This window comes from Nicotiana tomentosiformis, chromosome 4 (assembly GCF_000390325.3).
Source record: "Nicotiana tomentosiformis chromosome 4, ASM39032v3, whole genome shotgun sequence".
Lineage (NCBI taxonomy): Eukaryota > Viridiplantae > Streptophyta > Magnoliopsida > Solanales > Solanaceae > Nicotiana > Nicotiana tomentosiformis.
The window spans coordinates 84,781,477-84,797,446 of NC_090815.1; the positions used below are offsets into that span (position 1 = coordinate 84,781,477).

The following is a 15,970-nucleotide window of genomic DNA, read 5'->3' on the forward strand; positions in this document are numbered from 1 at the left end:
GGGGTAATTTTCCCCTCACAAGATTAGACATGAGACTTACTTCGTTTCAAAGTCTACTTTTCCATTACCACATCGCGTTGAATTCTCGATTCGACGCCGTAAAATCCAAAACTATCCAAATATTATATAAAATAATTAATATATGCTAAATGATTCGAAATTTATCTATCAAATAAATTACCTTAACCAAAATGGTAAAATTCCTAAAATTCACCCCGGGCCCACGTGCTCGAACTCTGGAAATTTTTGAATGAAAACATTACCCATAATCTCAAGAACTTAAATATATAATTTCTACCCAATTCCATAACTATTTTCGTGGTTAAAATCTCATTTTTATAAAAATCTAGGTTTTTCATCTAACTCTTTAATTTCTAAGATTTACTAGTTATAATCTACTTATAATCTATGTATTTAACTCATAGGGTGTAGAATTAACTTACCTCCAAGTTGATAGTTGAAATTCCTCACAAAGAGCTCTGAAATCGCCCAACAATGGATAAAAAAGAAAGAAATGGATTGAGTTTTCGTCCGTTTTAAGGTTCTGCCCAGACAGATTTTACGCACCTGTGGAAGGAGTACCGCACATGCGGCTTTCGCACCTGCGGAAATTCCTCGCAGGTGCGCATTTTCCTTCTTTTCCTGGTTCCGCACCTGCAAAAGAAATGCTCGCTTCTGTGCAAGTGCAGGTGCGCCAATCCCTTCGCACCTGCGCATTTTTCGGCTTCTGCGCACAAGGCATCGCACCTGCGTGTTCGCAGGTGCGCCAAATGCTTCGCATCTGCGATGGCTGGGCAGGTTTCTCTCGTTCGCACCTGCGATTGGTGGCTCGCACCTGCGGCTGTCCAAGCGCAAGTGCGATTATGACAGTAGCTGGGAGCTTCAGTCCTTGCTCAATTTTCCAAAATTGGTCCGAGCCTCGTCCGGTTAACACTCGGGACCCCCGGGACCCCGCCCGAACATATCAACAGGTTTGGAATTATAAAACGGACTTGCTCGAACTCTTGAAATGCATAAAACAACATCAAATCTAAGAATCATACCCTAAACCAAATTGATTTAAACTTAGGAATTTTAAGTTCTTCAATTTACTTCCAATGCACCAAAATATACTTAAACTACTCGGTATGACACAAAAATTTGTGTGTAAATCTTAAATCACTATACGAAACTATTCCGAAACTCAGAATTCCAAACAGACTTCAATTACTCAAAAACCTACTCCAAACCAATTTTAAAGAACTTTAAACCTTCAAATAGTTAATTTTTACTATTAAGCGCCAAAATGCTCCCGGATTATCTAAAACCCGATTCGAACATACGCCCAAGTCCGAAATTATCATACGAACTTATTGGAACCGTCAAATCCCGATTCCGAGGTCGTTTTCTCAAAATGTTGACCGAAGTCAAACTTAGCCTTTTAAGGTTAACTTAAGGAACCAAGTAGTGCTACTTATCGGGTGGATCGGGCGGTTATTTACTCTTAACGGTTCAGCTTATCGGTTATCGGCTTTTAAATGTATTAATCCGCTAGCCACCCGATAAGATATCGGGTGGATTGGTATCAATTTAGATATTATCGGGCGGTTATCGGGCGATTTATCGGCCTAGTTTAATTTGTATTACAGAGGACTATTTTGGTCCTTTATGTTACAGCCTATTAGTTGTTACACCAAAATTGACACCTCTAAACACTAGAGAAATCTACTAGTGCCCACTGACGCTGCTTTCAGTTAAGACTACAAATATTGGAGCAATGGATGCAATTGCACATGACGCACATACCATTTTCATAAAGATCACATCAATACTAATTTAATATGTAAAGATCTAGATAAAAAAGATCTAAAGGCAAAGCAGTAAAGATATTTAATTTACACATGCTTAAATCACTATTTGCTAGTACGTGATTAATCCATACAAAGAAATAACAAAGAGTACAAAACTTTATACACATATTTACACATGCTTATTAATCAGTAATTTACTATCCATATATAGTAACCACTTGAAATCTTAATTGCTTTATAATAATGATGAATGGAGATTCTATTAACACTTAACACTTCCTAACATGGCAATTAGCCAATTACACCTGTCAAAATGAGCCCAGAATACAACTAGAGATAAAATAAAAATTTAGACATAAAATCTATAACAATTGGAGACATCCACAAAATACAACTGCTGCAACTAACGCCTTACAGTGCTTCAATTTCTGCAGCTTCAAAGTTCAAACAACAACCTAAGAGTCTTTGGAATCACTCTGCAATGGTAGAACCATTTACATTATTAATAGCATTCAAGAAATAACAAACTGCTAACATCCAACAACCTAGCACTATATAACTCAGATGGTAGCAGGCTTGAAATATGACAGCTTGAGGGCACAAGACTTTACAAAATGAGATCAATGAGTTTGCAGATACACCTTAAAATTTGAGCTAATTAGTAAAATTATATAAACTATTGATCTAAAAATTCATGTTTGTTGTTAATATATTAACATATTAATTAACATTGTATTACAATTCGAATTCTTACCAAATATATTAACACTACACGTCAATTACGGAAGGGTCTTTTCCATCGCTGGCTAAATCTGAAGAAAACAAATTAAAATAATTAGTTTTGTGATAAATATAAGCATATCCACAACACTTATATACAACAAATATAGTAACAATATTATTACCTTGTTCAAGCTGCTCGATTTTATCAATATCTTCCTCAACACTAACAGGTTGTTTTAATTTTTTATTTCGAAGCCAATCTTGAAGACACACTAGAGCTTGCACCAATTTAGGAGTTAATGAACTCCTAAATGAATCAAGAAGACATCCTCCCGTACTAAACGCACATTCGGATGCCACGCTTGAAACCGGAACCGCTAATACATCACGAGCCATCTCCGCAAGAACAGGAAATCTAGCTGAGTTCAATTTCCACCAGAGAAAAACATCAAATTCTTTAGTATCATCCTCAGTTTCTTCACAAAAATATTTATCTAACTCTGTTTTAGTATCTACACCTCCACTCCCACTTTTATATTTTTTTATATCTTGCATTAGTGATTCTAAAAGTCATGTATTTTGGGTGCTTACTTGACTGTCATAAAGCCCGGAAGTAGAAGTGTCCAATGAAGAACAATCTGAAGATGAAGCAAGCACGGCACCTTTTGAGCTGGACTTTACATACTCACTAAATAATGAAGTCATGTACTTCTTCACTTCTGCTTGTATTGTTGCCCCCGGATCTTCATCAAACATCTTTACAAGTGCATAACCAACTGATTCGAGCTTGTAACGTGGATCCAAAATACATGAGATGAAAATTATCTTGTTCATTTTCCCTGGATCACCCCAATACTTATTAAACTTTTCCTTCATCTTCTTTGCTATTTCACTTAAAACTGTATCTTCATTTGCTATCAATTGCTTCAAATAAACAACAACCGCACAAATTTCAAGAAAATGAATATTCGATGTAACATAACATGATCCAGATATTTTCAAAGTAAGAAGATAGAAGATTTCAAGAAACTTTGTAATTCGTTTTACATTCTCCCAATCACTACTCAAAAGTTCACCTGTAGGAATTCCAACTTTAATATAAGAATGCTCAAGATAATGTCTTAGGCCAATTTCACTAGATGCATAATGTGAAAATGCACTTTCAAATTCAACAGCCCTACGGAACATCAAGTAGGTGGAATTCCACCTAGTTGGAACATCCAAGCATAAAGTATTTTTACAATTGAGTTGTTCATCATCAAAACATTCTTGAAACCTCTTCAACCTTGCAGGAGACTGCCTAACATATCTCACTGCATGCCTAACACATTCAATAGACACTGAAGATTCTTTTAAACTATCCTGGACCACAATATTCATGATGTGAGCCATACATCTCACGTGAAGGTGATTACCGTTCATCAAATTAGTTCCCATTTTTGTTAATTGCTTAGACAATTCTTTTACTGTCACATCATTGGAGCTTGCATTATACACATATAATTGATTATTTGTATAGAAGTCCAGGTATCAGTGGTAATACATACTCTTTGTTTCGTTTCTATAAAAGACCTCTTCAACTTTTGCTTTTCTTCATTAAAAAAGATCAAAACAATCCCTAGTTACAGTACTACGGGAAGGGATCCGAAAATAAGGTTGCGCCACTTTCATAAAGTCTCTAAAACTTTCTTTCTCAACAAAGCTGAAAGGAAGCTCATCAACTATTACCATACGACATAACGCCTTCCTACACTCTTCTTGATCAAATTTCCAAGTAACAACAGCTACGTCACCCTGACTACCCCCGGAACAGATTGAAAACCTAAATTTGATTATTTTTTATCAACAATAGCAGGGCGTTTAGGACATTTAAACATATGAGAAAGAAGTGTCGACGTACCGTCTTTGGTCTTAAAACAATACTCAATAAAGCAATAATCACATTTTGCTTTTGTACTCCCTTCGGAAGTAATAATTTCTATAAAATGATCCCACACAATAAACCTTTTTTTCCTTTTTTTGGTTATATTTGACTCTGTTGTTTCAGATTGGCTTATTGCATTTGAATTAGAAGCCTCACTTTCACCCATCATCTTATTACTTTGTATATTTTCAGCCATGCTATGAGTCACTACAACAAGAAAAGAAAAGGAATGAAAATATCAATTTCCTTAACAGATATTTAAACAGAAACTGTCAAAATCGATCTCAAAACAGCACAAGGCAGAGAAGGCAACAGTTGGAATTTCAACAAGAAAAGAAACTTACCATATGCTGCTCTAGGCTCTGGCTATGGCGAGAGGGAGAGGCGAGATGACGAGTTGGCGAGTTGGCGAGAGGGAGAGGCGAGATAGAGAGGCGAGTTAGCGAGAGGGAGACGGTGAGTATGCTGCTCTGGATGCTGGGTGTAATACTGAAATTAACACTTTTAGACGTTAGGGTTTCTATTTTCTAATGTCTCAAATCTGAATGCCTAATAGAGTATTGGTAAAGAAGGGTACTGGACTACTGTAAAGAAACACTTTTAAGTTTTAACACTTCTGCTTGTATAATGCCACGGCCCACGATAAGAAAGGGATTTTTATTACTTATTTAATATACATATTACATATATATTCTTAACGGGTTAACGGATTATCCGTTAAGAAAATTGAATAATCCGTCCCCAAATCGATAAACCGTTAATAAAAAAAATTCAATTCGTTCCCCATCCGTTAAACCGTTAACCCGATACCAATAAGCCATTAAGCCATTTTTGTGGTTCGGTTTTCGGTTTCGGTTCGGTTTCGAACACCCCTAGGACCAATTGTTCAGATTTCAACCCAAACACATACAAATCCCGAACCAACCGTCCCCGCAAGTCATAAATCATTAAAAACACATTCGGGGAGTTTTATTTAAGGGAACGGGGTTCTACAAGTCGAAACGACCGGTTGGGTCGTTATGTTCTCTCCCACTTAAATATACGTTCGTCCTCGAACGTGCTAAGGAGTGTTCTGAAGTTATCCAAAATTACTGTTTAACACCTACCCGTGCTTCCACACCCACTTGAGCACATTAACTCGAGCCAATCTAAAAATTCTCCCCTTTATTTAGGCAAATAAGCCTTAGAGCCCAATTCTAACATCTAGAATTTTTCACCATGCCTGTTTCCAACCTATGAATGTCGTATCAATCACTACACAATGCACCAATACAGGGTTGTATACCTTGGTTGAATTTAGACCATGCACCGTTCACATGATCATAATATCATCATCCGATAACAATAGCCGAATTTCCACGAATCTGATGTTCACAACACACCTTATGATACCTATAATTCCTGTTCCAACTCCTGAACTGCTTCCATGATGGAAAAAATGTGTAGAAATTCATAACCAACTGCTGAGTCAACACATTATTGAGTTTCTCCTTCTGACAAGAACCATTGCCTCATTATGGACCAAATAATGGTATTTGCTCTTTATTATACTTCATATAATCCGATCGAACTGATCCCGGATCCAATAACTTTGTCTCACCTAGTATAAGATGCTCAGGCAATAAGCCACCTCAGACATGATAAAAGTCTCATATGACGCAACAATGAGCTAATAAGCTACGGACTCGATTGCGATACATTAGGAAAACAGAATATGGAAAGGATTACTCAACCCACGTGACTAATTAAATAACTGAAAAGGTGTCATGTGCCTTCCTCAGAAAATGGGACATAAAACCACACAAAATAGAATATAGGGAACTGTGCTCAACATCACACTGTTGCGGCGTGCAACCCGATCCGCACAAAAAGAATCTATATATATATATATATATATATATATATATATATATATATATATATATATATATATATATATATATATATATATATATATATATATATATATACTTACCGAGCTAGAATGCTCATTACTTACAAAATATCCGAACATCGGACACAAGCACGCTAAGTGCATAATACCATCCTTGGAAGGACCGACAGTGCCATATGCTACAAAACTCAAGCACAACTAAGGTGCGATATATGATCTGAATATCGAGAGTCATCCTGCTCACATAACACCATCGCTATGCGGAACCTCAACACATAAAAAATTTATCAAGCTGTTTCGTAACTCACACGGCACAATATAATATTACATGAAATAACCGACGACGAAACGACATCCAACGTCTGAATACTCCTCCATAGGGACCTTTTATGCTGAAATGAACACATCCGGCCTGATATAGAGCTCGTATTCATATTTAAATCCATCCACAGACCTCAAGCCGATTCTGATCGCATCGTATTGCGCTAATAGCCTTTAAAGGATCCATAATAACCTTTTTTCCCATAACACACAAAAATAGCCATCATAATCGGAACAAACTTCCACAGTCCACAACCAAAGGAACTGAGCGCCCTCCAGGCATAAATTCTCAAATCAGCGATATTACCAAAATCTTTATACTTGGTTTCAATCTTCACTCAATCAAGTGACTACATGTCACTCTTACACAATCTTTCCGTGAGACACGCTCCCACGACCTTCTGCACCAGGTAACAAGAATACACATCTATGCTACCGGTTACACTAATGCTGTAAAGCATATCAAGAATCCACAAATCAATTACACAAGGTCTCTTACACCTTACATCGACATTAGATGATGCCAAAAATAATACCATCTTACTTTAAACATCTAATCCCTTTCTTGCTCATTCGAGCACATGACATCCTTGTCAACACCGAACCGAAACCTTAAATCCTCAACTTTCGAATCCTATGCTACTTAGTGCACTTAACCACGCCAATGCGCAGGAGTACAAGAATTCCATCATAACTCCCGAACCACTAATAGGGTAAACACTTCATCATATAGAAACCATCTTCTTAACTCATTTCAAGAGAACCATTGCAACACGTGACTGAATTCCTATATCCGTAGAAAATACCGGCCTCAAGTAGTGGTCTAAACCACCATAACTCTTTTGTGACCCCTCTACACATAACATGTCATAATACTTGAATTTTTCCAAATAAAATCAATTACGGTGGCCGTCAAGCCTCGCACTTACCGCCAGAAATCACATGCATAGTTTAATGTGCTGAAGGAACTGATCATTGCCACCATCATGTCGATTCAACCATTGATAGCCGACCCGTCTTTTCTCAATTTCTTCTCAACTTTACTTATAAATAATAATAGCTCCATTCATTACATCATGAACTCAAATCCATACTCATCCCGAGTGTCCTTATTTCACGAGACCACGCTGTTTCAAAACCCACAAATCATCTCATATCCCTCTTTGTGCGCACTTTCACATCTTCAATTGGTACACCCTTACTGATACTTCTTTTATGAATCCAAAGTTATTTTCTTCCATTTCTCTAATGATACACCACAACCTGAAGATAACGCAGAGTACTCCAAGCCCCATTTCATAATCTGCTGCAAAAGCTCGATACTCAACCCTACTATAGACTCGAGATCCTTAGATACCGCACTTTAAATTGTTGAATCCACTAGGACCGTTATTGAGAGTCACTTGCTCTGACTTGTTCCCAAACATGATCAATTCCAAGGCCCTGCTAGCACATGGACACTTTGTCAAGGAAACATCCGACTATTTCACTTTCCCGTGCATTACATCTACACGAAGCATAAACTCTGAGTCTTCCAAAAACCTGAATATGAATTAATAAGGCCAAATATGGCACACATTCCCTAAATACTTTGCTCAAATTACCACTGATATTTTCTTTTCTTAGTTGCAATGACCCACTAATACACCGATAACCAGAAACTGCACAAGTTGACACTACGCGATCCAATCATAGACGGTGTGGATCTCCCACTTAGCTTGAAGCTACAATTACAAAATTTTTGGAATCCACCGAGATTCTTTATTCATTGTTGACATGATCCTGCACATGCAACTCGCCAAATTTTATCGAAATCCTTCTATTAACCTTTAATAAATACTCCACACCACTAGCCACATTTACATATTAAATTTCTTACCGGAAGCTTCGTCAATACCACCCAACCGCTAACCTGTTCACAGGAGATAACCCACCCATGGAAATTACATGCCGAAATATTCCAACGCCACTGTATTGGGTTCAAATACTACGAAATCAGTAGATCATCCTGAGTCCGAGCTCATTCACCAGCTGCACCAGTCCGTTCACTCATGGACGTCAACTAGAGGTGCGACAATACCTTCCAATCCAAAGTCATGTTGTATCCTTCTTCATATCAAGCAACTCCCTCCTGTTGTATCCAATCTTCCTCAATATAGCAGCTAATATTACAACTTAAGTCCGTAGATCTAGTCATTGTCCATTCTACATCCCAAATCACTCTCAAACGTTCCTCAAGACGTGTAATCATCCTACCACGTAACCCATGTGCTACTTTGGCACTCTCCCACTTTGGTCAACCATCTCCTTTAAACAACTACTCTGCTTCTGTTTTCTTACACTTGGCCTTTTCGGAGCCTAACCACCGCAAGGCACCTACCACATGTCCTTCTTCATCCTTCGCTATCCAGTTGTTGTTTTAACTCGAAATTCATCTCTATAGCACTTGAACCAATAGCTCGTTACCAGCTTTAAACCTTCCTGACGATCATCCTTCTTGAGACATCAATACTAGAAATGCTGCTTCGCTCCTGAATCACTGCGCACCGCGATCTCTAACGATTGTTTCCCCTATAAAAATTCCTAATACCCCGTCGTTAAGGCGAGTTGAAGAAAATCATAACACCGACGAACCTTAATGCATTTTACAAGGCGATGACACCACATCAAAATTGAAAATTCTACCACACTCGAAAATATCAAGCTTCGTTACTCCATCAACCCCAAACCTGAACATTAATAGTTCGATTGCCTTTTCTCCGCTGGAATTAAAACATGGAACCTCTGAATCATGTACTGAGAAAACCTTCTTTCAAGTCGTTTACTGTCCTGACACATAGACGGGCATTTTACCATTTCATAAACACTGTGCGATAACAACGCACGAATCGTCATAACAATCAATGCCAAATCTCAAAACCTTAGGTAGTACTGATACTTAATTTGAAATGACCGAGCGGCCTTTCGCAAGGCGACGGCAATAGCCCAATTAATTACAGGGAGAAGCATCTTGTACTGCATATGTAGTACCATTAAAAATTTCCTCGATCCCCAATTTATAACAAGCGCTTCACGTAGCATAAGATTGAATAGGAAGGAAATGTAGGCATAAGCCTCAAAGGAATCGAATCGCACGATGAGGAATCAAAAAGGGAAGTATTCCTAACAACCATGTAGCCTTTCGAAGATAAGCACAGACGTTTCCGTACCGATCCGCAAGACTCTACTAGACTCGTTCATGACTCATGAGACCTAAGTGAACCTAGTGCTCTGAAACCATGTTGTCACGACCAAAAATCCAAATAAAAGCCGTGATGGCGCCGGACACCACTGTCAGGCAAGCCAACCATAATCAATTAACTTAATTACCCATTTTAGTATTTTTGAAATAAAAATTTCTTTAATAAAATTGTAAAGATAAAACTCATAGAGTAAATGATAAATATTTTTAGTAATTAAATTTCTAAACAATTCACAACCATTCCCAAAACCCGGTGTCACAAGTACATGAGCATTTACTAGGGAATTAAAAATAAAATACAGTATCTGTCCAGAATACAAATTAGACAGGAAAATATAATAACTCTGAAGGAGACTCTGTTAGCTGCAGATCGTAATATAGAACGCAGCTCACCTATGTCCCCACAATTATTAACCACACCTCTGCGATGTACCTGCATAATAAAATATGCAGCAAGTGCAGTATGAATATGAAAACAATGTGTACCCAATAAGTATCAAGCCTAATCTCGAAGTGGTAGAGACGAGATAGCCGACTTTGACACTCACTATGGGTCAATAATAATAATTAAAATAAATTGTAATTATTCAAATCAGCATGATTCACAGAGTTAACAATAATTTTATTCAATTAGCAGAAATAATAAAAATCCTTCAAATGCAACAATTTTTCAATTTATTTATTTAAATCATGCAATTCCAATAAAACTTCCAATTTATCAAATAGCTTTACAAGCTACAATTCAATTTCAATAAATTTTCAATTCATCAATTAAATCACATTTACAGGAATAACAATTAATTCCTTAACGAGCAAGAATAATAATTCATTAAATTCCAAGGATTTTCCAATTTATCAATTAGCTTCGCAAGCTGAAATAAATTATTAAAGTATAGTGTAATTATTATTATTAAGCACGATTTCTGCCGAGGATGTACGACCCGATCCAGAGTGTCGTGTACACTGCCGAGGGGCGTGCGGCGCGATCCATAGATACATATATCCTGCCGAGGAGTTCGCCCCGCTCCATAAGAAAGGAGGACATTTTCTTATGTACCTCCGGAAGGAGAGTATATTTATTATGAGATAAATTCGGGAGGAGACCAATTTCTTTTAACAATTAATTAATTTAAACAGAAAATCAAACATATAAATTTTTCATCCTTTAATATTTTAATCTAACAATTCACAACATATATATAAATATATCAAATAATATTAATTAAACAAGGAATACAATTTACATAAGTAATTCATGTTTTGAGTCCTAAACTACCCGGACTTTAGCATTAATAGTAGCTACGCACGGACTCTCGATACCTCGTACGTACGTAGCCCCCGCAATTATCAATAATTATTCAATTTAATCCCTATGGGGTAATTTTCCCCTCACAAGATTAGACAAGAGACTTACCTCGTCTCAAAGTCCACTTTCCGATTACCACGTCGCATTGAATTCTCGATTCGACGCCGTAAAATCCAAAACTATCCAAATATTATACAAAATAATTAATATATGCTAAATAATTCAAAATTTATCTATCAAATAAATTATCTTATCCAAAATGGTAAAATTCCTAAAATTTACCCCGGGCCCACATACTCGGATTCTGGAAATTTTCGGATGAAAATGTTACCCATAATCTCAAGAACTTAAATATATAATTTCTACCCAATTCCATAACTATTTTCGTGGTTAAAATCTCATTTTTATAAAAATCTAGGTTTTTCATCTAACTCTTTGATTTCTAAGATTTACTAGTTATAATCTACTTATAATCTATGTATTTAACTCAAATGGTATAGAATTCACTTACCACCAAGTTGATAGTTGAAACTCCTCACAAAGAGCTCTGAAATCGCCCAACAATGGATAAAAAATATAAAGATATGGACTGAGTTTTCGTCCATTTTAAGGTTCTGCCCAGACAGGTTTTTCGCACATCCGGAAAGAGTACCGCACATACGGCTTTCGCACCTGCAGAAATTCCTCGCAGGTGCACATTTTCTTCTTTTCCTGGTTCCGCACATGCTGAAGAAATGCTCGCCTCTGCACAAGTGCAGGTGTGCCCATCCCTTCGCACCTGTGCATTTTTTTGCTTCTGTGCACAAGGCATCGCACCTGCGCGTTCGCAGGTGCGACAAATGATTCGCATCTGCAATGGCTGAGCAGGTTTCTCTCTTTCGCACCTGCGGCTGTCCAAGCGCAGGTGCGATTGTGACAGTAACTTGGAGCTTCAGTCCTTGCTTAATTTCCCAAAATTGGTCCGAGCCTCGTCCGGTTAACACTCGGGACCCCTGGGGTCCCGCCCGAACATACCAACAGGTTTGAAATCATAAAATGGACTCACTTGAACTCTCGGAACACATAAAACAATATCAAATCTAAGAATCATACCCTAAACCGAATTGATTCAAACTTAGGAATTTCAAGTTTTTTAATTTACTTCCAATGCGCCGAAATATACTTAAACTATTCGGTATGATACGAAAATTTGCGTGTAAGTCTTAAATCACTATACAGAACTATTCCCAAACTCGAAATTCCAAACGGACTTCAATTACTCAAAAACCTACTCCAAACCAAATTTAAAGAACTTTATACCTTCAAATAGTTGATTTTCACTATTAAGCGCCAAAACACTCCCGGGTTATCCAAAACCCGATTCGAACATATGCCTAAGTGCGAAATCATCATACGAATCTATTGGAACCGTCAAATCCCGATTCCGAGGTCGTTTTCTCAAAATGTTGACCGACGTCAAACTTGGCCTTTTAAGGTTAACTTAAGGAACCAAGTGTTCCGATTTCAACCCAAACACATCCAAATCCCGAACCAACCATCCCCGCAAGTCATAAATCATTAAAAACATATTCGAGGAGTTTTATTTAAGGGAATAGGGTTCCACAAGTCGAAACGACCGGTTGGGTCGTTACACATATGTTTGTTAGTTTTTTCAATTTTTACTAAACATATTGTCACGGCCCGAAATTTCCACCTTCGGGATCGTGATAGCGCCTAATATTTCACTTGCTAGGTAAGCCAACGTTAGAATATAATTAACCATTTTAACACAATTTTAAATTAGTCAATAACAAGAAACAAATACAAAAATAAAGTCTGAAATAAAGTGAATAATCCATAATAAACGCGATATCTAAAATAATCATGCGATAAAGACTGAGTAGTAGTGACGAGCAATAAAGAATATAACATTCGTATTGGGAAATCTCAGTAAAATACCATATGCTTTTAAAATTAGGATTTGAATCAAAACATCTCGTTTAACCCAATTCCAGTAAAAATCATTTAAAGATAGTTTTCAACAGTTTTCAGACGGAGGAAAAAGGCAAAGGTGAGCAAAATGATGAAATCATAAATAGCCCTTCAGGCAAAACATCACTCATATACAGCCCCTCGGGCAAACCTCACAGTCACTCGTGCCACTCAGGCATACCTCACAACAACTCTTGCCACTCGGGCATACCTCACAATCACTCTTGCCACTCGGGCATGCCTCACAATCACTCATGCCTCCCAGTCACTCAGCACTCGGCACTCGCACTCAGTAGGTACCTGCGCTCACTGGGGGGTGTGTATAGACTCCGGAGGGTCTCCTTCAGCCCAAGCGCTATAATCTGCACGGATAACTCATGTGCTACACGGATAACTCACGTGCTATAATAATAAAGTATGCTGCAGGCGGGCAGCCCTGATCCACACTCATCCTCACAATCAGGCCCTCGGCCGATATCAACATGTTGCGGCGTGCAGCCTGATCCCATAAATATCCTCAAAAGTGAGGCCCTCAGCCTCACTCAGTCATAAACCTCTCAAGCCACTCGTGCATTTCAGTAAAACAGGGCATTTGGCCCAAAACATTTATATGTATCAAAATAGAGTCATAAAACTGAGTTATGCGGTAAACAAGTATAAACATGACTGAGTATAGATTTTCAATCGAAAATAATGAGAGGATGGTAAGAAACAGTCCCTAAGGGTCCAAACAGCATTGGCGCAAGGCCCAAACATGGCATTCAGCCCAATTTACAGAAATTCTTTCTAAAACATATAAGTATCATATGGTTTCAACAAAGTATGCAGCTTTACAGTTGCTACGGGATAGACCAAGTCACAAATCCCCAACAGTGCACGCCCACACGCCTGTCACCTAGCATGTGCATCACTAAAAATAGTAGAATGATACAAAATCCGGGGTTTCATACCCTCAGGACTAGATTTACAATCGTTACTTACCTCAAACCGGTCAAATATCTACCCCACAATGCTCTTGCCTCTGGAATCGGCCTCCAAATTCTCCAAATCCATTCACAATCAGTACAATACCATCAATATACGCTAATGGAATGAATTCCACAAGAAAAGCTACGAAATTAGACCAAAGAAATTGTCTCAAAACCGGCCCCCGGACCCACATCTCGAAATCTGACAAAATTCACAAAACTAGAAAGCTCATTCACTCACGAGTCTAACCATACCAAATTCATCAAAATCTGACATCGTTTGGTCCTTCAAATCCTTAAAATACTCTCCAAAATTCCAAGCCCTAACCCCTCATTTTCACTAATTACAATGATTAAACAACGAAAAATTACCATATATACAAGTATTAGGGCTCAAGTAACTTACCTCAACGAAACCCCCTTGATTCCGTCTTCAAATCTCTCCCAAAAGCTCCAAAACCGAATATAAATGGTGAAGAATGCCCAAAAATTCGCGAAGTGTTCCTATATACCTTCTGCCCAGGCATCTCGCACCTGCGGCCCCTTTTCTCGCACCCGCGCGACCGCACCTGCTGTCCAAGGAGCCTCACCTGCGCAACTCACTTATCCGCCCAGACTCCGCATCTACGGCAAACGCGTCGCACCTGCGAAGTTCCACCTGCACGTTTCCTCCGCTTTTGCGAAGCTTGCCCAGCATTTCCCCTTTTCGCATCTGTGCCCCAGGTTTCGCACCTGCGGGCTCGCAGATGCGATCTCCAACTCGTGCCTGCGCATCCTACCCAGCCCAGTGATTCCCATACCTACGCACTTGCAATGCGCACCAGCGGCCTCGCACCTGCAACTCTCCCTTCCGCAGGTGCGGAAATAGCAGAAGCAGCAGCTCCAGCTGCAAATTCCAACTTCGACAAATCCGTTAACCACCCGGAATTACCCCGAGGCCCTCGGGACCTCAACCAAAAATACCAACAAGTCATATATCAACATACCAACTTAGTCGAACCTTGAAATCACTCAAAACCACATCAAATCATCAAATTACCCTCAGATTCAAGCCTAAGAACTTTAAATTTCTAAATTCGGCAACCGATGCCGAAACCAACCAAAACACGCCCGAATGACCTCAAATTTTGCACACACATCACAAATGACTCTAATAACCTACTCCAACTTACAGAATTCCATTCCGACCTCGATATCAAATTTTTCACTGCCGATCAAAATCGCCATATTTCTAATTTTGCCAATTCAAGCCTAATTCTACCACAGACCTCCAAATCACATTCCGGACGCACCCCCAAGTCTAAAATCACCTAACGGAGCAAACAGAACCATCAGAATTCAAATTCGAGATCATTTACACATAGGTCAATATCCGATTAATTTTTCCAACTTAAGTTTCTACTTAAGAGACTAAGTGTCTCAATTCACTCTAAAACCACTCCGGTCCCGAACCAACTAACCCAATATAACATAATATAGCTGAATAACACAAAAAGAAGTAGAAATGGGGAAAACGGGGCTATAACTCTCGAAACGACCGGCCGGGTCGTTACATCCTCCCCTTCTTAAATATCCGTTCGTCCTCGAACGGGTCTAGAAACATACCTGGAGTCTCGAATAGGCGTGGATATCTACTCTGCATCTCCCGCTCGGTCTCCCAGGTGACCTCTTCCATAGGCTGACCTCTCCATTGTACCTTCACTGAAGCTATATCCTTTGACGTCAACCTTCGAACCTGCCGATCCAAAATAACCACCGGCTCCACATCATAAGTCATATCACCCTCCAACTGAACCGTGCTTAAATCCAAAACATGGGACGGATCTCCAATA

General features: G+C 38.6%; 1 protein-coding gene across 1 annotated transcript; it reads right to left on the minus strand.

The window, feature by feature from the left end:
* Positions 1-3,083: 3,083 nt before the first annotated feature.
* LOC138910060 (zinc finger BED domain-containing protein RICESLEEPER 2-like) lies at positions 3,084-3,950 on the minus strand. The gene has a single exon (XM_070201281.1). The coding sequence runs from the start codon at positions 3,948-3,950 to the stop codon at positions 3,084-3,086; it is 867 nt and encodes a 288-aa protein (XP_070057382.1).
* Positions 3,951-15,970: the final 12,020 nt, after the last annotated feature.

Bases quoted from the DNA above. Each gene is read 5' to 3' on its own strand.
- LOC138910060 (XM_070201281.1), bottom strand. From the start codon at position 3,950: ATGGGAACTAATTTGATGAACGGTAATCACCTTCACGTGAGATGTATG.